This window comes from Lathyrus oleraceus, chromosome 1, assembly GCF_024323335.1.
Source record: "Lathyrus oleraceus cultivar Zhongwan6 chromosome 1, CAAS_Psat_ZW6_1.0, whole genome shotgun sequence".
NCBI lineage: Eukaryota > Viridiplantae > Streptophyta > Magnoliopsida > Fabales > Fabaceae > Lathyrus > Lathyrus oleraceus.
This window is the reverse complement of record NC_066579.1, coordinates 343,450,666-343,474,840: the sequence shown is the minus strand read 5'-3', so window position 1 is coordinate 343,474,840 and position 24,175 is coordinate 343,450,666. Positions and strand designations below refer to the sequence as shown.

Genomic DNA, 24,175 nt, shown 5'->3' with positions numbered 1-24,175 from the left:
TTTTTGCATTCATCAATGAATATATATATATATATATATATATATATATATATATATATATATATATATATATATATATATATATATATATATATATATATATATATATATATATATATATATATATATATATATATAATTCTTTTAAATATTTAGTTTTAGATTCTTAAAACTTTTGTTAGTAAGTTTTGATTCAATTTTTTTGGTCTCGACTTTTAGTCTTCATGATTAATTAGATTTAACAGAACTTATGTGTCGTAAGTCAATTCTTTTTGATGACATATATATATATATATATATATATATATATATATATATATATATATATATATATATTATTTAGTGTTATATATGTTTTTATCTTTATCATTATCTCAAATTTTATTTTGATTATTGTACTTGTCAAAAAGTACAATGTGTGTTCCCTCTACGGGAGCTGGGGGACTCAAAGGCCTTTGTAGTTGTATTAAAATTTAAGTTGTAAGGGCTTACTCATAGTGAAGAGAAGCAATGCATGGTGGTTTTAGAGTCTATTTAAGGGATCAATTCTTGTGAGGTGAGATACCCTGTTGGTAGCCGACGCTGCAAGGTTGCAGGCATGCGATTAGGTTGACGGTGTGTTAAGGTCACTAGGAGCGTAGTGCTCTATGAGTTGTGGTAAATGTGTATGACCTAAGAGTCTAGTTATCCCCTTGAGGGGTAAAATATTTATATGAGTCCTTGTCGCCTAGTACTTTTACCTTCTAGACGCGGTCTTAACCATTCCACTTTTATTAAGGGAACTTATTGACCGCCTAACTTCTCGGAGTCACCAATGGCTTTTTCTTGCTTGAATCCCACATTGGTGAGACCCTTTGGGCGACCCTTTTGGATTCCGTATGGGAAACCTCGTTGTTTAGGCAAGGGTTCCCTAGTCTAGGGTTTTACCAAGTACTAGGACTTTCCTCTAAATGGTGCAATGTTTAAAATTACTTTTCTTTTCTGGGATGCACCCCTCGCCTTATTTAGCTGAGAGCAATTTTGCTGGGTGGCATTCCCCGCATAGGCAAGTTCCTCAACCAAAGGGGCGAGTAGAATGATAGGTGAGTCCCTCAGCCGAAAGCGTGTGAGATAGCAGGCATGATCTTCGATTATAATTCTTGCTTGATGAGTCAGGGTCCAGGTCTCCTTTGTTTAACAAAGGTATATTAACCCAAGACATCAATCAAATACGCTATGGACATGTTTTCTCAATTTAATATAATCAATGATGACATGCTCTTCGAAATCTCCAACGTTAATGGCATATGAAGGTATCGTGCCGAGTTTTATATAACCCCGGGGAAACTCATAGAATTTCCCTATAAGAAGGGTTTTTCTCTTCATGTTCTATTTTATTTTCTACAATTTTTACTCAGGATATCTCCTCTCGTTCCCTTAACGAAGCTTTCAACTTCTTCTTAGGTACGAGCTTCTTCATCTTTCCTAATTTGTGGTACTAGATTTTAAGAGATCTGTTTGAAAAAGGTGTCTCTGTGTTAGGACTAGGATTTCTAGATAGATAGTTTCTTTCTAACGATTGCGATGGTGGTGACTTCCTTTTGCTCTACTATTTTCTCAAGAACAAAATATCTTCCTTCTCCGTTGTTCCCGAAGGCGCGAGCGACTTCGTATCTATTTACAATTTTGAGGAACAGATCCGCGTCTTTTAGACAAGAGTGGATGTATCTTCCTCGGGGAATGGGGATCGGGGCATCATAGATATTTGTCTACCATATGAGAGGGTGACTTTGCTTGTTTCCTCCGATCCCTCATCACCGTATCTCTCATTTTATCCTCCCTTTATTGAGGATATGTGAGTCATTTTTCCTCTTTCTATCTTTTCCACATAAATCCTCAAGGTCTTTAATGTTTCTCCTTCTCAACTATTTCCGGATAGTTGGGGTTACATTAGGGATTTCAAGATGGTTTGCGAGAAGTTATACATCAACTTGACTACTTGGGTCTTTTTCTTTTTCTTCTTCTTCGTTACAAAACTGGAGAAAGGTAGTTGGGTGACCCCGCGCAACCGACAAAAAAAAGGTCTTTTTACCCCTCACTCCAATAACTATAAATATTGGAGATAAGTTTTTTCTAGTGAGGGGTAGAGAGAATTCTCTTGGAATGCTGGTTATTTACAGCCTGTGATTTAACAAACTTAGCTTGTGATGCTATTGATAGTTCATTGAGTTGAACGATGTACAAAGCTTGCTATTTATAGTTAGTTACATGATATGATATGAAAGTTAGTTAAACTCCTAACCAACTTCCTAAACTTCCTCTTATGACTAACTGAATCTATCTCCTTGCTATTACTATATGGTTATTCTATGTGACTCCAATACCCTCCTCCCATCACACATAAGCTCATGGTTGAAGTAGTGGTACAACTTTGAGCTTGGTCTTGAATTCTAAAAACACACGTGTGAAAGTGGTTTTTAAGAGTATCTGTAATTTGTAACGTTCCAAGAATGGGTTGGACTATGATACTGTTGGTTGCTACTGACTCACACACAAAATGAATGTCAAACTCAATGTGTTTTATTCTTGCATGAAGAACCTGATTGTGCGACACCATGACTGCACTGATGTTATCACACATTAACTTTGGGACTTGAAATTCAACATGAGTTCCGTGAGTAGAGATTCAATCTATAGAAACTCAAAAGTGATTTGGGCAATGACACAATATTTTTCCTGAGTGACTGAACGTGCTACCATTGATTGCTTTTTGGAGCTCCATGAGACGAGGTTTGGTCCAAGAATCATGCACGTGTGCCCGGTGTTTTGTAAATATGAGTTATGTCAAACTCTAATATGGTATCAGAGTCTATCGATTGGACCATTGACCACTCACCATTTGTATCTATGCACCAAATTCAAAAGAGTGTTGAATGTGAGGGGTATATTTGAAAGATTTTAAATCACATATTGATTAAACATAAAACTTCAAAATAATTTATAAAGAATGATACCCGTCAGTTTTATAAAAATAAATTAGATGAAATTCTAATAAAACCCAAATTAAACGATAACGCGACGAGGAATGTTAGATTTCAATGAATTCTCTTTCTATTTTATAAAAATATCTTCTGTATCTTTTATATGCTTTTAAAAATGGACAGTTTAGGATATTGACATAACTTATTATAAATTTTATTAGTATATATCTACTTATTAAAATTTATTTCACTACCTACAATTAGTATATTTAAATTCTTTTTTAAGTTAACCAAAAATTAAATGTGACATACAGCCATTTGTTTTGTTTTTAGCATTTGGGAATGAGAGGTGTTTTCCAACTCCATTTTATTGGTTGGCATTTGGTAGCCACGTGAGTCCACATCATTGAAATTTTTTCATCGTGTCGTTTTCTTGATTGGGCTTTGCTAGTGATAGTGATACTATTTCTATCTTAAAAAACAGTTTTGTTTTAAATAAAATATCTTTAATTGTTTTGGTTTAATAGTTTAATAATTAAAATTTAACTTTAATTTCAAATTTAAAATGCACTTATATATATATATATATATATATATATATATATATATATATATATATATATATATATATATATATATATATATATATTGAATGAAATTCAACATTCAAGTTAGTTTAATTTTGAATTTCATTTACATTTAAGTTTACATTTGCATTTAAATTGTTTGTAGATCATTTGCGTTTGGGTGAATCTATATAAAATTCAAATGAAGTAAATTTGTAACCGATTTTTCAATAAAGAAAATTAGTTAAAAAATTCATCTCTCTCTCTCTCTCTCATTCTTTTATCTTCTTTATTTTCTTGTGCATTGTTAATAGAGGTTCATTGTTGAACTCCAACGTTTGGTATCCAGAGCTCCGGTTCGATTCACATGGAAACACAAGTGTAGCGAGTTGTGTGATTGATTTCAGTTATGAAGTACGCGTTGAGTTGAAGTTCAAAATTAGAGAGAATCACAAATCTTGATTCTCGGAGTTTGGGAAACACGATTGTTGGTAAGAGCTAAATGATTTTCACAAGAACGAAGATGAACAGGGAAAACGGTAGCTTGAACAGAAAACTTCCAGTATCCGAAGGAAAGAACCAGAATTGATGGCCGATTCAGATGCGTGTGTTGTTTGGAGCTCAAGATGTTCTTGATCTCGTCAATGATGGTTATACACCGGTTGTAGAAAATGCAACAAAAGCGCTAAAAAATGTGTAACGTGAAACGAGGAAAAAGGATCAGAAGGCGTTATTATATATCCATCAGTGTGTGGATACGAAGGTGTTTGAGAAAATTGTTGATTCAACGACGATGAAGACGACGTAGGATACATTGGTATGGTGCTATGGTGGTGACGCATCAATGAAGAAGGTCAAGTTGCAGTCCCTACGTAAGAAATATGAAAATTTCAACATGAAGAACAATGAGAAGGTGCCTGATTACATCTCCAGAGTGATTGTGGTCACGAATGAGATGAAGTCTTGTGGAGAAACACTTTCTGAACAAATAATCATTGAAAAGGTATTGAGATATCTTACTCTTCAGTTTGATTACATAGTTATAGCCCTAAAACACTCTAAAGACACTAGCACTATGAGAATTGAAGAGTTTCATAGTAGTTTAGAGGCACAAGAGTTGCGTCTGACTAAAAGAAACTCTGAAAAAGAGTTAGAACATGCTCTAAAGGCTCAAAATCTGAAAGCTTATTATGACAAGAAAAATGAGAAGCAAGCATGGCTAGAGAACAAGAAAAAGTATGGTGGTGCTGTTTAGAAGTCAGAACTCTCCAATTCTAATAAGAAACATCATAATGTTCAAAATGGAAAGGAGAAGTTTGACAAGAGAAATGTTCAATGCTACAGTTGCAACATATTTGGCCATTTTGCTGTTGATTGATGGTCAAACAAGGTTAGCAAGGATGAAGAAGCCACACATAGCTAGAGCAGATTCTGATGATGAACCTATGTTATCAATGGCATCTGAGAATGTAGGTGGACCAATGGTAGGCAGGTGGTATATGGACAGTGGCTACTTAAACCATCTAACTAGAGACAAACAATGGCTGGTTGATTTTGACTCTAGTAAAATGACCAAGATCAGATGTGCTAATGATAAGTATTTGAATGCTAAAGGAATGAGAAATGTTAGAGTTAAGTTGAACAATGGTGAAACTGTATTAATCAAGGATGTGTGGTATGTTCCTGGAATGGATAGAAATCTCATTAGTGTATGCCATCTAATTGAAAAAGGTTTTTCAATTACCAAGAAGGACAATCTCTTGAAGTTGTATAACTGTAATTAGATGCTGATTATGCAGTTTGAACTGGGAAGAAATAGAATATTCAAGGTGAATGTTACAACAACAGACACCCAATGTCTTATAGCAAGAAGTACTAAAGGGGAAAATGAGTTGTAACGCAAGAGATTGGGCCATATGAACTACAAGCATTTAGGGTAACTCAATCCGGTATATGTAATTCCTAAGATTGTGGCACCAGAGAAATCACGTGATACATGCATGAGAGGAAAATAACCAAGATTGTCATTCTCATTAGAAATGCCTCCAAGAGAAACTCATGCTTTAGGTGTGGTGCATTCTGATGTATGTGGTCTACTTGAGGTACTTTCACTTGGAGGGAACAAGTACTTTGTGTCATTTATGGATGAGTTCACAAGAATGAAATGGGTAACACTAATTAACTACAAATATGAGGTGTTTCATGAGTTCCACAAGTTCAAAGTGAAGGCTGAAAATCAAAGTGGACAAAGGTTAAAGATCCTCAGAATTGATGATGAAGGTGAGTTTAACTCAATAGAGTTCAAGAAGTAATTTGAGGAACAAAGTATTGAGAATAAGGTGATTGCTCCATACACTCCACAACATAATGGTCTTGCTAAAAGGAGGAATAAAACTCTGTTTGACATGACAAGGAGCATGTTGAAGGAGAAGAATCTGCCTAAGCAATTGCGGGGTGAAGGAATTGCTACTTCAGTATATGTGTTCAACAGATTCCCAACAAAGAAGTTAAAGGAAGTAGTTCCTACTGAGAAGTGGACCGGAAGAAATCAAAATGTCAGCCATTTCAATGTGTTCGGTTTTGTATGTTACAAACATATACCAGATACCACTAGAAGGAAATTGGATGACATAAGTAAGGTCAGGGTGCTTATAGGTTACCACAATACAAGTGTTTATAAGCTCTATTGCCCAATCAACAACAAAGTTGAATTTAATAGAGATGTCATAGTAAAAGAATTAGAAATTTGGGATTAAAGAAAGTCTCAATATAACTCTAGTGCAATGTCAACATTAGATTCTGATTCTGCCTCTGAAGGAGACTCTTCCTCTGAAGGTGATTCTAACTCTAAAGGATAGTCTGAATCTGAAGATGACTCTGACTATGAATGTGTGTCTGACTCTAATGGTGGATCTGATTCTAAAGGTGATCCAACCTACGAAGTTGGTTCAACCTCTAAAGGTGGAGCTTCTAAAGGTGGTCCTGCTTCTGAAGGTGAACTTGCATATTCCTAGAGGCCATAGAGAGTTAAAAAGATACCAAGGAGACTTGCAGACCTTGATACACTTAGATGTAAATTCAAATTTTATAAATGGTCCATTGCAAGAAGAAGTTTATGTGTTACAACCTCCTGGATTTTTGAAAGAGAACAAAGAAGGCATGGTGTATAAGTTTCATAAAGCCTTGTACGGGCTAAAAACAAGCTCAAAGGGCTTGGAATCTGAAGATTTATTCATTTTTCAAGCATCTGGGCTTCAAAAACTGTGAAATGGAATATGGTGTTTATGTGAAGCATACTTTTGAAGGAAATGTGATTTTGGTGTGTCTTTATGTGGATGACATACTTTTGACAGGGAGTTGTACTTTTGAGATATACAAGTTCAAGAAGATGCTGATGAATGCATTTGATATGACTGACCTTGAAAATATGGTATGTTTTCTAGGGTTAGAGATTTTGCATTCTGAGAAGGGAACTATTGTGCACCAAACGAAGTATGAACTTGAGTTGCTGAAGAGATTTAAATTGATGAATTGTAAGTCAACAGTCACACCTGCTAAGACAAATCATAAGTTGGACTCTGATTCTGATGGTGAGGATGAATATGCTATAATCATCAAATAATTGGTTGGTTTCCTGAGATATTTGTGCAACACCAGGCCTGACATATGATATGCAATTGGAATAGTAAGTAGGTTTATGAGTAAACCAAAATGATCATATTACCAAGATACAATTAGGATCTTGAGGTATGTAAAAGGAACTCAAAGGCATGGAATTTTGTTTCCATTTGGAGTATCAGATGATGCTGAGCTGATATGCTACTCAGACTTTGATTGGTGTAGATACATAGTAGATAGAAGAAGCACTACAAGATACATGTTTATGTATTTGGGAGCCCCTATTTCTTGGTGTTCCAAAAGTAACCAATGATTTCATTATCAACATGTGAATTAGTTGGTGCTTTGTCAGCTTGTCTATCTGTATAGCTGATGAATTTTCTACAGGAACTGAAGTTCAAGGTGAACAAACCAGTCAAGTTGATGATTGGCAACAAATATTCCATAAGACTTTATAAGAATCTAGTGATGCATGGAAGAATAAAACATATTGATACCAAGTATCGTTTTCCATGCAATCAGGTTCAGAATGGAGTACTTGATGTTGTTCATGTCAGAATTCAGAAGTAACTTGCAGATGTGCTGACTAAAGCAATCAAAATTGAATACTTTATCAATTTGAGGGATGGAATTGGTGTTGTTGATTTTTAGACTTGAATGTGAATTAAGGGATATTGTTGAATGTATGCAACATTCAAGTTAGTTTAGCTTTGAATTTCATTTGCATTTAAGTTTACATTTGCATTTGAGTTTTGGTGAATCTATATAAACTCAAATAGAAGTAAATCTGTAACAGATTTTGCAATAGAGAAAGTTAGTTAGAAAATCTCTCTCTCTCTCTCTCTCTCTCTCTCTCTCTCTCTATCTATCTATCTATCTATCTATCTATCTATCTATCTATCTCCTCATTCTTTCATCTTTATCTTCTTCATTTTTTTTGGATTGTAATGGAGGTTCATTGTTAAAGGCTTAGATCTATACAAATTAAAAAGGAGAATGTTTAAACCTCTCCAAACACAAATAAAACTCTCTCAATAATTTTATTTTTAAAAAATCATTTCTTCTTTCTGACCCACCATCACCTTCAAGGAACATCATCAACGACAATCACCCACTAGGCAAACAAGAACATTTTCTTTCAAATATGTTTAGATTCAAAACTCTCTTTATCACTCATTTTTTGAATCTCACAAAGTTGTATGTTTCTCATCTCTTCCTTCTTGTTTGATTTATGATATATGATTTTAATTGAGATTGAAAATATATTTGTTGAATGAGATTAGGTTTAAACAATATATTTAATTGAGATTTAAAAAATACTTGTGTTTATTGATATTGTAATTTTATGATATATGAATTACAAAGGTGTTGTTTATTGTCACGGTAAAATTATAAAGCCATTAATGTGAATGATATGGACGCGAATGAGGTGCCCTTTAAATCTGAATGGACAAGTGAAACCCCAACAAATACGAACTAAGATTGGGTAACTTTGAAGCTTTATGACTTTCTCTTTTTATCTCTCTTATAGGTTTATTGTTTAAATATTTAAATTAATGAAATAATTTCTATGTTATATATTAGTGTTCATTATTTTACCTATAGGAGTTATTTTCAAAAGAGAACATGAAAGAGGAAAGTTATGATGATATTAATCAATTTGATGCTCTCTGAGTGTTTATAGAAGTCACGATGAAGGAGGGTGTCACGGCTGGAAAATTTACAGAGATGCCATCATCCTTTATTTGTTTCTAAGGAACAGGGAAATAATGATAAAACATAATGTTAAGGATGAAACACTAAGGTTCAGGAGTCAGTTAAGTAAGGGGAAGGTGTTAGACACCCCTCATCTCCATTATACTCAATGAGAACCTTATATAGTTCCAGGGTTACTATGGGATATTTGTTTTTGTTATTTATTCTTACTTATTTATTTATTTATTTATTTACAAGAAAATTACTTCAGAATGTTTTAAGAAGAGATTTAATTACAAAAAGAATGGAAAAATGTTTTTTATAATTGTACTCTATAGATGGTTACAACTTTGTGCCTACGTACCCTGAAGCATTATGAAGGATCATAGTACCATAATTCATCTAGAAATTTTTTATTTGTTTGTTGTTTTTAGATTTTTAAAGTTCTCAACGCATCGGGGGCGGAGAAATATTTGATTTGAAAACGCTTCAATGAACAAGGGCAGATGACTTAAGATTTGAATGTGTTATGTTGATTTTAGTTGATTCATTAATTGCAAAATATTATGATTAGTTTATATATATATATATATATATATATATATATATATATATATATATATATATATATATATATATATATATATATATATATATATAATTATTGTAGTTGAAAAATATTAAACAAGTTAAAAACAAAAATATTAAGATTATATTTTTAATTATGCTAATTATAAGAGAATAATTAAAATAAGCTAATTATTAACTAATTAAACCTAATTATGCTTAAGTACCCTAATTATACTTTATTGATCTTAATATCATAATAAAATTAACCTTTACCTTATCCTAATAAAGATTCCTAATTAAAAACTTAATTATATATTTTTTGGTATTTTTTATTAAGTTAATAAACTAATTAATTAATACTATTAGCTTAATTAATCATAATTACTTTATTAATAATTATAATTAATAATAAAATAAAATAGAAAACAATATAAAATAAATAAGAAAAATGTTAAAATTTAAATAATTCTAAGGGGGGGTGCAAAATTAACTACGTTAGCAATGAGCCAGTGGACGGGGTGTGCAAATAGTAATGAAAATATGTCCATTAGTCTTCAGAGGCTCACGCTGGAGGGAGCGTATAGAGGGAGAGAGTCAACGATTGACTCTCTCTAGATCTCTTGATCAATATCAAAAGGATCTTACTTCGTAAGATCCTGACCCCTATTTTAGATTACTGGTCAAAGTAGTCAGATTGAATGGACGTGATGCAAAGTCAACAAGGGTGCACTATAAGCACATATGTACACTTACTGACTTGAGTTAGCAGATTAATTATCTGGGGGGGGGGGGGGCACACAATCTTGACGTGGCAGTTGATTGAGGGGGTATATAAGCAAAATGCCTTCAGAAGCATTTCATTTTATCATTTCTATTCTCCCTTTTCACTCCTCTATCTCTCTATTCTCTTCTATCCAATGAAAACCCAAACTACAAAATCTTTAAACATTGAATGTCCGCCCTTAGAACCACCGTCTTCCCCTATTCCCGATTGAAGTTCAACCGAGAACTTCATCCAACTCTACGAACCCTTCCCAAATCTTCATACCCTCACGAACCCTTCCCAAATCTTCATACCCTCACGAACCCTTCCCAAATCTTCATACCCTCATGAATCCTAACTTGGGTTCAACATGAACCCTAACCCCCCAGATGAACTCTAGCCCACCAGATGAACCCTAGCCCTAATTGCGAAGAACACTAACCCTAACACTACCCATAAACCTATAGTCTTACTTAGATCAAACTCTAAACCATCAATTAACCCTTCCTAAAACAAAACTAACCTATCCTAAACACAAATTAAACATAAACAAATCATAAATCCCTAAGTCAAGTTCAAACAAAAATCCAAGTACCAACACAAAGTATGCAATTATAATTAAGCAAAAAGGTGTGTGCAACCAACCTACGGAAATGAGGGATTCTCAGGTCAACAAAGGTAACAACTTTCTTTAACTTTTCTTCTCCTTCCTTTTTTACTTTGATACTTTTCTTACTCCTTCTCTTCTTCTTTGTGTAAGGTACTCTGGATATGGGATGAAGGCCAAGTCCAAGTAGTACTAGGGCTTCAATGTGAAATCCTAACCAACTATGTTTCTGAACTTTGACTGAGGTTTTGGGATTTGTTGGAGCAAAACTTTCTAGGGTTTTCTGAATTTTTGTGTCCTCTCTTGTTGATCTTACCTTAGGTTTATATAGATTTTTATTAGGGTCTCTATATTATTTTGATTGTTATAATTGAGAAAGTTTTTATTTGATTAATGATTTGATTAGATTTTAGGAATTAGGGTTTTTAGGATCTGATGTACGTGCCCTGGTTTGATTGTAAATTCATTGTTTCTGATGTATAGAAATATTTGATTCAATAATTTCCAATAAAGTTTGATCCTTTATGTTTCTGATTATGCACGTTTTAGGGTTTGTGACTGGACTTATGGGCTTTTGACTTTGCTTACCGCACCTGATCCTAAAGTGGACCAAGTCCTCCACTAAAAATAATTAGTCTGCCAATTAAATAATTCAATGACTCAATAATACTATAAAAATGACAACATTAATGACTAAATATATATTTAATTACTAATTATCAACCATAATCATTTAAATAATATTACTTAAATAAATAGTAATCAACTCATAATTATTAAGTAATCCATCATAATGTAAGTATTTAAATAGCTTAAAACAAAAATAATTTATATTATGCTCGGTTGATAATATTGAATAATTAATAAAATAGTAATTCTAAATGTTAATTAAATAAATGACCATACACTAATATGAATTAAACTCTAAAGCCTAAAATATTTTAAATGATAAATATATTTTAATGCACTCTTACTAAAATATTTTCTAGCAAGTTAATTCAAATGCCCTCTAACATTATTAAATAAAGCTATTTATTTAAATGGTATCCTAGAAAGAAAATATGATATCCTAGTTAGTAAATAGAAACTTGAATGATGTCCTAAAAGTCCAACTAATAGCAACTAACTATAACAATTTCTAAAAAGTCAAAAGGGTCTCCTTTGATTTTTTATGTCATTGGGGTTGATCAAAGGACTTGTAAGGACACTGGACAGGTTGATAGTCTAAGCTTAAAGTTAGATGAAAATGGTGGTCAAAATTTGGGTATGACAGTTGTCCTTATTTAATCAGCTTCAAATTATGATGATAACGATGAGCCTTCATCTTTTCAGGGAGGAGATGATTAAATATAGAGATGGGGCCTAATTTTGACGTCGGAGTTAGTAGATTATGGGGATGAGCAAGGATTGAACAACCTTTGATGCTCTGCTGGTAGTCAAACCAACCTTCGATGGAACCCTGATGATACCTTTGACGGAACCCCGATGATACTCTTTTGATTAGTTTCAAACCCATTAGGGGAAAATTGGCATATGATTTCTATGATCATTCGATCATTTTACCAAAATCGGGTAGGACTCTGATGATCCCTTGGTTGTTGCACTTCCTATGATCATACGGTCATTTTGGAATTTTGGTAGGACTCTGAAGATCCTCTGATCATTGTAATTCCTATTATCATTCAATCATTTTGGAATATTGGTAGGACTCTGACGATCCTCCGATCGTTGAAATTCCTATGATCATCTGATCACTTTGGAATTTTGGTAGGACTCGAACGATCCTCTGATCGTTGTTTGATGAAACCATGGTTGAACCCTGTGTAAACTCTCTTGATAAAACCTTGATGAAACCCTCTGTATTTGATGGAAATTATCCCGCATGAGGGATAGGTTGCTAAATTGGGGATGTGAGAGATGATCATATGCTCACTGCTTGATAACGATCATTCGAGATGATCGATTTACTGGATATGTTATCTTTGGAAGACTCGTGGTGAATGAGCTTGTTGGGGATATCCTTTGTTGAAAGGCGCTCATGGAAAGGTTAATTACTAGGGAAGGCCAATAAGTATCCCGACTCGGGGAATTGTACTGGTATAGTTGGGGATTGGACTTCTAGGAGCGGTCACAAATTCTATGTTATGTTACGTATGTTCATGTGCATGTGTCATACCCCAATTTTACCCCTAAGCTTCATAGCATCTTAATCAAGCATTGCATTCATACTTTCAATTCATCAATACCCTAATGTGATCACAAGCATAGATCTAAGTGATTTTGGTCTTGATAACCTCTCCTTGGTTGTTTGCTCAAGCTAGGGTTTGGTATCTCATTCATTCTATCATCCATTGCTTTGCTTTGTACTATTACTTGTGTTATCTTTAACTTGCTTGGTCTCTTATCACTATGTACTTAGCTCAAATTTATATACTTTTCATTTGCATCATTCATCACTAACTTCATGCATTTAGATAGATGTTTGCTCTTGTATTGTGCTTGTATCGTTTATAGTTAGATGGTGCAAGGTTTGAGAAATTTGAAGATCAAAATAAAGGGAATTGTGGTCTTAATCATTCAAGTTTATCATTTGGAATTGAATATCATGATGTTCATGGATCTCAACATCATTTGGTCATTATTTGTGCAAGTTGTAGCGGGGTATTCGTTACCTTTAGATTTATTGACTAAATCAAAAGTAAATCATACAATTCGAGTCGCCACCGCCTCTTTATTTTTCCAAAGGAAAGGCTAAAAAGCGAGCAAAAGCCAAGTAAGAAGTTTTATCAAATCAAAAACTAATAAAAATGTCAGAGATCTGGGTAAGGGGGTTGGTTATGAAATGGGAAGGTTTTACGCACCAAAAATATCCTTAGTACTCTAAGGGAGCCCTTTTTGCAAGTGTGTATTGTAGGTTGATATTTGTGAAAATATTTGTGCAAACAAGATTGGGGAGATGAGAAGAGAATATACATATTTACAATTTTGTTGTTTGAATGGATGAACCCATTGCCTACATACCATCACAAAGGTAGGATCAAAACCTCGTAGTTCGGGGTAAAAATCTCAAAAAGGATTGGTGAATTGATTTAATCAAAAGCCTGAAGGTCTTTTGTTATCAAAGGGAGAAAACTCAACCTAAACCAACAATCCACCTTGTGAGGAGAGCTTCAACATACTAGTGAGGGATCCACCCTATAATAAGTATGGAAGGCTTATAGTCCAATCACTAAGGATAAGGTGAGGTTTACATCAACCACTATGATAACTCAAACCTATGGCTAATGTTTATGAAAAAGGTTTTAACAAAGGTGGTCATTGGAACCACAAAAACAACTTGAAGTGAGTTGTATTTATAAATTAGATGTATTCACAAAATGAGGTCAAAGTTAACTTAAGATTCATTTACAATGAGTATTAGTGAAAAGAGTTTTGAAAATATCAAAGGAATAAGGCCTAGGTTTCTAATTTGAAAATAATGTCAAAGTTTACACAAAATGAGTTTGGCTTGGGTTAGAGTGGAGAGAAGAAGAGAAGGGCTAGTCCTAAACATACAAAGATAAGAGAAGAGATAAAACCCTTGGAGTTCCTTTTCTTGAGATCATAAAGATGACTCAAGATGCTCATTTCTTTTGGACTTAGCAATTAACTCAAGCAATCAAACAAACATTCATTCAAGCTCCTAGGATCTCCATTTGGCTTGTCTCTCTTAACTTGGCTATTCATGACAATGGTCCTCCTTACTACCTCAAGTTTGGAATCCCTATCACACAAGAACAAACATCAAAAAGTTCACAATGCAATAAGAGGAATGGACAAAGAATGAGTTTAGATTATGGGTCCTTTGAAATCAACTTTAAGATTTAGCATTCTAAAGACATGAGGCCTAGTTGCTCTTCAACATTTTTAGCATTCTAAAGGCATGAGGCCTAGTTTCTCTTGAACTCCTTTAAGCATAGGTAAGGTCCTAATTCTAAGTCCTTTCTCCTTTTTGCATTGGGTTCACTCAAACAAAGACAAAACAAACACAAAGCAACAATACATTTATATACAATAATGAGCTCAAATGAGCAAAGGGAAAATGACATAACCATAAAATATATGCTCAAATGAGCAAAGGGAAAAAGCAATATGAATTAATGAGCAAGAAAGTAAATTGCATTAAAGTAAATTGCAAGAAATTAAATGCTTGAATTAAAGTTAGTTGTTAGGAGTTAATATTAGTGTGTCATAAGACAACTTAGCGCTATGTTAAGCAATCGTAAGTGGACTAATGTAGTAGTCACGCCTATCTGAGGCCGGCCAATAAAACTATAGGTAAATAAACACAAGTTAGAGATCATGACTAGTAAGCCAAGCTCCTACAACTTGCTATGCCAAAATAAAAGAGGGAAGGCCTTGTATGGACTTTAAGTTTTTTGCTTGACCAAGAAGCAACCTATCTTGGACACAAAGCAACTCACTTGATCTTTGATTAAGTTGAGTTTGTTTTGGATCAAAGAAGGTTAAGCCTCTCATATGTCAAGACCAACCACAAATCATTAACTCATTGGCCAAAAAAAAAAAAGAAGAAGATGAAGATGAAATGAAATGGATAAAAGGAGAATTCAAATGACATAAACAAAACACAATGATCAAATGTGAACCAAATCATCATCAACCAATGTAAAACAGAAGAGAAATGAAGATTAGAAGTCAACAAAGTCAAACATATATTTTTTGTATTTTCTGGAATTAAAATAAAACAAAATAAAATGAACAAAATATGGTCAAACCTCAAATTCAATTCAAATCAACTTCAATAAGCCCAATTGAATCATCATAGGTCTAACATGGTCAAACAAGGTTTGGCAAATTTTCTCAACATTTTTTGAAAACAGAAACTATTTAAAATCAATTAAAAACAATAAAAATAACATATTATGAATTAAAATCTCAAATCAATTAAGAAATTGATGAGAATATTTTTCATAGACTTATCATGATCCATATGTGTTAAGAAAATATTTTTGGAATTTTTGGATATCAAAAAGTATTTAAAATGAATTAAAAACTATCAAAAACAAAATAATTCACAAAAAATATTAAATGAAGTCACAAAAATAATTAAAAATCAGATTATGAAACTAGATTTTTCAAGATTTTTTTTGCCATTGGTCTCATATTTTTGTGACTTCAAATAAAATAGTTACGAATTTTTGAAAATAAAAGAAATTAAAAGAAATTAAAACAGAAATTAGAAAATGAGAAAAATCAGCAGCGCTTGGATGACTTTCATTAAATGACGTGGCTAAATCCAGTGGATCAGAAGCGCTGGCATACCATAGTCTTGAGTCAAGCGCGTAACATGAGGTATTAAAATAAGTCAACAACACGCATGGCTGAGATTAGAACATTTAAAACAGATCCAAGGGCTTGGAGTCATCCACATGGGGATGGTGGTGGAAACCATCATCTTCTCCGGTGGACCAACCAACTCTGGCCACTAGTTGCAGGTTTTTGAACCTCAACCAAAATGCACGAGCCAGGTACCAAAATGAAGCTGGGGTGATGTACATCACCCTTGTAACCTTGGACTGTCCTTAAGATTTCTATCAAGTGAGAAATCTGAGCTTGAAATTCAAGGTGTGCAAACTGAAATGCTTCAAAACATGATATCAAGACCACCACTGGCCTGCCTCTTGCTCGAGGACTTCAGAAAACAGTTTGAACACAAGCAATTCATATCAGGGAGCAAGATTTAGATCAAAATAGTTAGATGATAAACCTTTGAAGTGCATCTTTGATCAACACGATTCCTCCAAGCTTTTGCTTCCAATTTGATCTTGAGATGTGATATGAATGCAAGGCTAAGGAATAAGACTTGAAGATCAACTGATTTTGTTGAAATTCAAGCTTGAATTTGAGAAATAAAAATTGGATTTCCTTTGAGTATGGTTAGGTTTTCACTTCAGCAGAGTTTCAGGTTGCCTTGAGGTTGGTTTTTGAATGAGCATGGCAATGTATTTATAGCTAAGCTTGATGCCAAGTGAGGAAATACTCGTGTGCATGAAACTTTGGGTCCTCCATGCATGGGCCTGTACAGGCGCATGTGAGGCCCAAACTTGAGTGTAATCACAAGCTGAGATCATTTGAAGTTGAAATGGACGTGCAACTGGGACTGCAATAGCTTGTGCATGAAGATTCAATGAGAATTGCATAATTGGACCTACACATTCATATACATGTGAGTAATGGTTGGAAAGGACTTGACATAAGGAACAAAAACTATGTTGGGAAAAAATCCATTTGGAGTTTGAAAATTTGTGAAAACTGGCCTTGAAGTTTGAGGTACAAAACATGTATAAGTTCCCTTTGATTTTTTTTTTGCCAAAAGTGACCAACTTCTAGCCCTTCTGTTTCAATGATGAAAGCCTCAAATGGAAAAACCTCCAACACCAAAGTTGTAGATATTTTCAAGATGATCAAATTGGACTTAAATTTTGCATCATTTGGATTTTTGATGAGAAATTTATAGGCACTTGAAGTTGGACTTTTTCAAGATTCAATGGTTTTGGTCCAAAGTGACCTATAATGTTTTGTATTATCACATGTGTTTATTTTAGGATTATGAAATTTTGTCCAACATAACATTTGAATTAGACATATTAATATTTCCAATTCAATTGGTCTCACTTCAAAATAATAAAAAATGAAGAAGTTAGGTCCTTGGGAAGTTGACCCAAAATTAGGGTTTCAGTCAAAATGACCTATAATGTTTTGAAATGAATGATGACCTTCCAAGTTTAAAATGGATTTTTGATGAACATGAAAGTTGTTCATATGGTTCTTAAGAACAATGTTTCTCTTGGGGCCATCTTTATTTGACAAACATATCAAAAGGTAGGTCTCAGTGATCGTCAGTTTAGTCAGATGACTTGACTAGTCAACTTCTCAAGGACAAACTACAAATCTTGATGAATAAATGATTGAGGAAACTCACATAGGCTCATATATGCACAAAATAATGAGTGAAAGAACTTCCCTTGATTTAATTTGATCATAGGTTGAGGTTGCTTCATGAGCAAGGCACAGATGAATTACGGTTTCCTTGGGAAACAAACCTCAAGCCCTTTCGTTTATCTTGATCAAAATGGCAAATTGAGATACTTGGGAGACATATATGATGATTGAGAGCTTTGGGAACCATTGTCATGCTTGCTTTCATCTTCATCTGGCCACTTCATTGAGCATAGGAGCCTCCTAGGAGCAAGGGATCACAAGGTCACTTGAGCTTCAAAAACAAAAGAGGTTAGTGACATATTTTTGTGCTTTTGGTTAGTAAACAAGATAATAAAAGCAATAATATACAATTCAAGCATGCTTGGTGGTCTCAAACCAACTCACACAAGTCCCAACCCAAGGGTAAGGAGCCACACACGCTATGATCCTTGAGGCAAATACATTGAGAAATGATATGATTCCATGAGGGATCTTAGGGTAAAAATTAGGGTCTTACACAAGTCATCACAAGGAATTTCTTCGTTGGCTCTAAGACTTGATAGGTTGACCTCTAAAGGTCATAAATTTTTCACCAAGCAAGCTATGGATATGTATCATTTTGCATTGGACTCTAATCTTCATCATATACAACTTATATTCACATGTTAAGAGAAAATTGTGGATGGAAAACCATTTTTAAAAGCAAAACATCTCAAGTTGTCTAGAGTTTTGACCTAATTTTCAAGTTGAACTTCCTAAGGTCATAACTTGGGCAATACTTATCTTATGGAGCTCTTTATTTTTATCATATGCTCAAATTTAGACCCTATACAAGTTTTATTCATTGTTCAAGAAGATATTTTGCTTGGTTTAGCACTTGAGTGTGAAAGTCCCCCTATTCAGTGCCCTGATTTTTGCCCAACTTCAATTGACCATAACTTGGTCAATTTTCATCCAAATGGAGTGATTAGTTTCACCATATCAATATTCATCCCGAACAAGTTTTCTTTTGATCACAAAGTCCAATTTTGAGTGGAAGACCATTTATTTTGGGAAAACATTATAGGTCATCCTTGGTTCCTAGTGATTTTGAGCCAAACTTCAAAATATCATAACTCCTTCAATGTTTGTCCAAATGAGGTGGTTATTTTTGCAAAATGAATCTTACAACTATTTTGACCATTTTATCTTCACATATCAAAAGGGTGAATGAGGTCTATACATTATAGGTCATTTTGCCAACTTCACTACCCTATGAATTTCTCAATTTTCACCCAATTGAGTTGGTTCTTTTTGATATGATGTTATTTTTCCATTATATATAACTTTAATTCATTGTCCAAAGGCCAAAAATGTAGTGCAAGGACTTGTAGTGCAAACCTCAAAGTTGCTAAAATTTTCCAAAAGTGAAAAAATGAGGTTTTTATCTAAAGGCTTTTTGGGTGTTTTTCCAACTCAAACACCTCATAAATGGTTCATATGACTTGTGTGCATCATTGTTTTAGGTTAATTCAAACCAAAACTCAAATTGACAATCTTGTACCTTGCATTTCAAGTTATCCATTCATGTGCATAGCCATTTTCCAAATTACACCTCTTTGAGCTCAATTTTTTATGCCATTCCATTACATACCAATTGTGTGGTGTGTGTGTGTGTCAATGTATGCCATGATTGAGGGATCAAACCATTTTTTTGTCTTTGAGATTCCATGTGTGGAAGGGAAATATCACCTTAGGACTAGGTTATCTTTCTTGCTTTTCAAAATGATGTAATAAGGATACTATGAACACTATATTTAGATAGGGCTATAGGACTTTGTATGAGGGGTAGGTTAGAGGTTTTAGGATTTAATACCTTAAACTAAAACCAACCTAAAATCAACCATTCAAAACTAAAGTTACTTTCTTGCATGAAAAACTTTTCACCTCCCTTGTCCATAACTTAGTAAACCACCCTTTTTGCATGTAAAAAAACTTTGTAAAACACCTAATAAAGGCTTTAACCTAATCAAAGATAAAAAAAACACAAAAGTCACTTTATTTTAAAACCCCGCATTTACTTGGTCCATATACCAAGCACCCAACCAATGTTGTAAGCCGATTGTCTTTTTAGCCTCACAATTAATCGACCACAAGGGTGGACCACAAAAGAGAAAGCAAGAATAAAATGATGTATAATGGAAATTATCTTAAGTGATAAGGCCTATTATCACCTTCTCTAATAAAATCCACCAACAAATAAAAACAGCCTCTTAGGTGAACTACGAATCTTTGATCCCTCATTCTACTTGGGGGGTACGTAGGCATGAGATGTTCACACAAATCTTTGCAAGCATAATAAAAAATACAACCTCACCCCTTCCTTTTCTTGTTTTAAACCCACTAACCTTTTAATACCCATAATAAGGCAAACAATATATGATCAATGGTTTCCTTGGAGTACCAAGGATGCAAAGGGTGCCTAACACCTTCCCTTTGCATAAACGACTTGCTTACCTAGATCTCTTTCTTAGGATTTTATCGATATTTTCCCTTTCCATGTTTTTTTAGATACAATAAAGTTCCATGGTGACTCATGCTTAGTGATTCAATTGAGTTAATATAATCCAATATCTTACATTTAAAAATCTCACCGCAACAGGTGGCGACTCTATTGGGGATCTTCATATTTGCATCCCCAATAGAAAAGTCAATTAAAATTGCTTATATATTGTTGTTTGTTTTATGGGTGATACATGTCGTGTGAGAAAAGGTTTGACCCGAGCTTGAGCAAAGACATAAGAATATGATGTGATATAGTCATAAAGACCCCCTTGGCTTAGGTGATGCGGGGTTGACATGAGATTCACACTTGGTGGAGATTCCCCCCAATTTCTCGAGGCCTTATGATCCAGTCGTAATGGTATTACAGAAGGACGACCCTAGGGTCTGAACACCGAGAACCATAGAACCCAATTAACCCATCTTTTCTATTTAGGAACGTGGTGTGATAATACCCTTTTGGGCTAGGCCTCATGGGATTGATACATAATACCGCACTTGAAGGAGATTCTCTTTAGGTTATTGTCAGTCCTCACCTACGTGATAAGTCAGTAATAACTTCGAGATGGATTGTTAACATTCAAGCACCTTTGTAGAACCCGGTTACTTGTTATATCTCCTAAACTTATATCACATACCTTGTGGGAGGGGGATTTGACATTATCCACCTTGGCTCCATGCTTGTGATCCTAAACCAATAACCTTGCATTGTAGTTTTATGCATTCATGCATCATAACATCCTTTATCCACTTTCAAGGAGAAATTACTCGGATTATTGCAAACTTGGACAAATAAAGTCCCTTGGAATATTTATACTAGTTTGACCCTTGATGTCCCTTCCATAAAAAAATATCGGTATGTCCCTCGGTTGTCCCTCGGATTAATGTTACACCGGTTATCCCCTAAAGGTTGCGATGTTCGAATTATTCTCCATGTTTGCAATAAATCGGGTTGTGATCCTTGAATATGGATAAAGCATTTGCATTGAAAATTGTCAATAAAGAAAAACTTTGGTTATCATTTTAGTTTCAAGGATTCAAAAGTATATTCATCTGTAAACTCCTTTCATTTGTTTAGAGGATGTATTTGGAGAAAGAAACTAGGAGTCAGTTCCATTTCAGTTTTCCCGATCCAGATCTGTCACTATAGCAAGACTTGACCGCTCGTGTGGAAGATCTTGATGGTTTTATAAAGAGGTATGTCAATCTTTTATATTTGATGAAAGTGAAAGTGGATAGCATGGCTTTTAGGGTTCTTTCACATTTTTATGACCCAACATATCATTGTTTCACTTTCCCCGATTATCAATTATCCTCGACTCTCGAAGAATTCGCTTACATTGCGGGAATTCCAATCCGTAATAAGGCTCATTTTGTTGGAGGATAGGAGGTACCAAAGTCCCACATTATTGTTGCGTCTCTACATGTTCCAAAGGTTGAAGTAGAAAATGGTCTCACCACTAAAGGAGGAATTTCTGGTTTCCGCATCAAGTACTTTGTGGAAACAGCTTCACATTATGCCAACATGAGGAGTAATGATGTTTTTGAGGCAATCTTGGCCTTGATGATTTATGGGATTCTACTCTTTCCAAGCTTCAAAGACTTTGTCGATATGGACACTATTCGAATTTTCATGACTTGTAATCTGGTTCCTACTCTTCTAGGAGATGTCTATTACTCCATCCACTCTAGGACCGAGAAAAAGGATGGATGGGTCCGTTGTTGTGCACCTATATTGTACAAGTGGTTTATTTCGCACTTGTCGCAGTCCACTCTATACAACAAGGACATTCTCATATGGTCAAAAAGGCTTATGGCTCTTACTAATGGGGACATAGTATGGTATAATTCAGCCTATGATATTGGGACGATTGTAGTGAGTTATGGAGAATTCCCCAACGTACATCTTATTGGTACCAAGGGAGTTATCACCTACAATCCATCTTTAGCATACTGTCAGCTTGGCTATTCCATGAATGATAAGCCTAAGTCTCTCTTGGTTACTCCTGTTGTCATTCGAGAAGGTGAAGAGAATGTGAATCTTAAAAGGGATGTTGTGAAGGCTTGGTCTCATATTTCTCGCAAGAAAATGTTTGAGTTAGGTCCTCGAAACTGTGTGGTAGAAGAGGCTTATACCACTTGGGTTAAAAATTGGGCTTCTAAGATCAAAATGCCATACCTCCCTCCACAACCTTTGGGTAGCGATCCTATGGGACCTGCTCGTGTCTCTTTTGAGGAATTCAAGAAGCTAAAGGCAAAGAATTCCCAGTTAGTGAAAGATAGAGACATTTGGAAGAACAAATTTTACTTTGTTAATGGAGAATGTTCTAAACTTTGTAGTCAACTGCAAGAGAAGGAAGATGTTATTGTTCGATAAAAGGTAGCTCTAGAAGAAGGGGTCGCCAAAAGGAAAAGGCTAGATAGATATCTCAAGGCATCTTGGGTTGTTTCCTATCAATAGAAGGAGAAGTTGCTACATACCGAAAGACTTCTTGGACAAGCATTGGAAGAGATTACCGCTCTGAAGGCTGAGTTGAAGACTAGGCCTATGGTTCTTTGATTTATTGTATTTTTGTTTTGTACTTTTCTTCATTGCTTTTATTTGTAACACTTATTGTCTTTCCTTGTAATGCGATGTTACTTTCAGTTTGAAAGAAGTTGGCAAATGTTTAAAACTTACCAAGTCCTTGAAAATAAGAAGTGATTAAAAACAAAATCCTGTGCATCCATGCATCATTTGCACTATCATTTGTTGTCATATTTTGTCAAAATAGAATAATTTTCAAAAAGTCTCATTCTTGTCTATTCTCCTCTTCATAAGTGCATGCTACCCGTCACATATATCCAACAAAGGCTAATATTCAATTGAGGATGGATGCTCTCGAACAAGCAAACCGTGAACTGCATAAAGATATTTTTACTCTCTGAGCCAGCCAGGAGAGACAAGCTGCATTAATTGACACCTTGATGGCAAGGTTGAAGCTCATACCATTAACTCCTTTGAGTATAACAGTGTTTGCTCCAGTTGTTTCTGATACTACTATACCTGCTACAATTCCTATCACAACTGTGGTTACTGCTGCTGCAACTACCGGCTTCAGTATATCATCTGGATTTGCTTACCCCTTTGGTTATCCTTATGGCCCTCCTCATGGATATCAAGGATTCATTCCTCCCCCAGAATTGACTAAAGGCTTCCCCACCGGCCCTTTTGGTCCCTATGGTCCTTATGGATCTCATCCACTTGAGTCACCACCCCTGGTTTCTCAGCCGCTCACTTTGAAACCAATTGTGTCTCAGGTTTTCGTTCCTCAATACTATGGCGCCAACCCCTATGGAGCTCAACTTTTCGTGTCCATGGGAAACCCTGGCTATACTATATCACCTGCTGCTGTGGTTACTTACCATCTTCAAGAGGACCTCACTAATTTATATCATGGCCCGAGCATCCATTCAGACGCTGCCGAGGATGTAGTACAAGGTCAAATCCAAGCTCTTAGCAAGAAGCTGAGTGCCCTCCAAGGGAAGGATCTCTTTGGCAAGAACGCAAGCGAGATGTGCCTCGTTCCAAATGTAAGGGTCCCTGCTAAATTCAAGCTACCAGAATTTGATAAATATAAGGGCATTACCTGCCATCAGACGCACCAGGTCATGTATTGTAGGAAGATGGTTGCCTACATAGATAATGACAAACTCTTGAATCACTACTTTCAAGACTCTTTGTCTGGTGCTCCATTAAGATGGTATATGAGCTTGGAGCGTGCAAAAATTCAAAACTTTCTTGATCTCGATGAGGCATTTGTGCAACATATAAGTATAATCTGGACATGGCACCATATCATACTCAATTGGGAAACATGTCCCAAAAAGAGCA

At 34.8% G+C, this 24,175-nt stretch overlaps 1 protein-coding gene across 1 annotated transcript; it reads left to right on the top strand.

Moving 5' to 3' along the window:
* The first annotated feature begins 6,309 nt into the window (after positions 1–6,309).
* Positions 6,310–22,678, top strand: LOC127105886 (uncharacterized). Its single transcript, XM_051043096.1, has 4 exons — positions 6,310–6,361; positions 6,452–6,520; positions 6,880–6,956; positions 21,737–22,678. The coding sequence occupies exons 1-4, from the start codon at positions 6,310–6,312 to the stop codon at positions 22,676–22,678; spliced, it is 1,140 nt and encodes a 379-aa protein (XP_050899053.1).
* Positions 22,679–24,175: the final 1,497 nt, after the last annotated feature.

Bases quoted from the DNA above. Each gene is read 5' to 3' on its own strand.
- LOC127105886 (XM_051043096.1), top strand. From the start codon at position 6,310: ATGTCAACATTAGATTCTGATTCTGCCTCTGAAGGAGACTCTTCCTCT. The intron at 6,521-6,879 runs GTGAACTTGCAT...TACTTTTGACAG, and splicing joins AGGTGGTCCTGCTTCTGAAG to GGAGTTGTACTTTTGAGATA. The intron at 6,957-21,736 runs GTATGTTTTCTA...CATGTTCCAAAG, and splicing joins TGACTGACCTTGAAAATATG to GTTGAAGTAGAAAATGGTCT.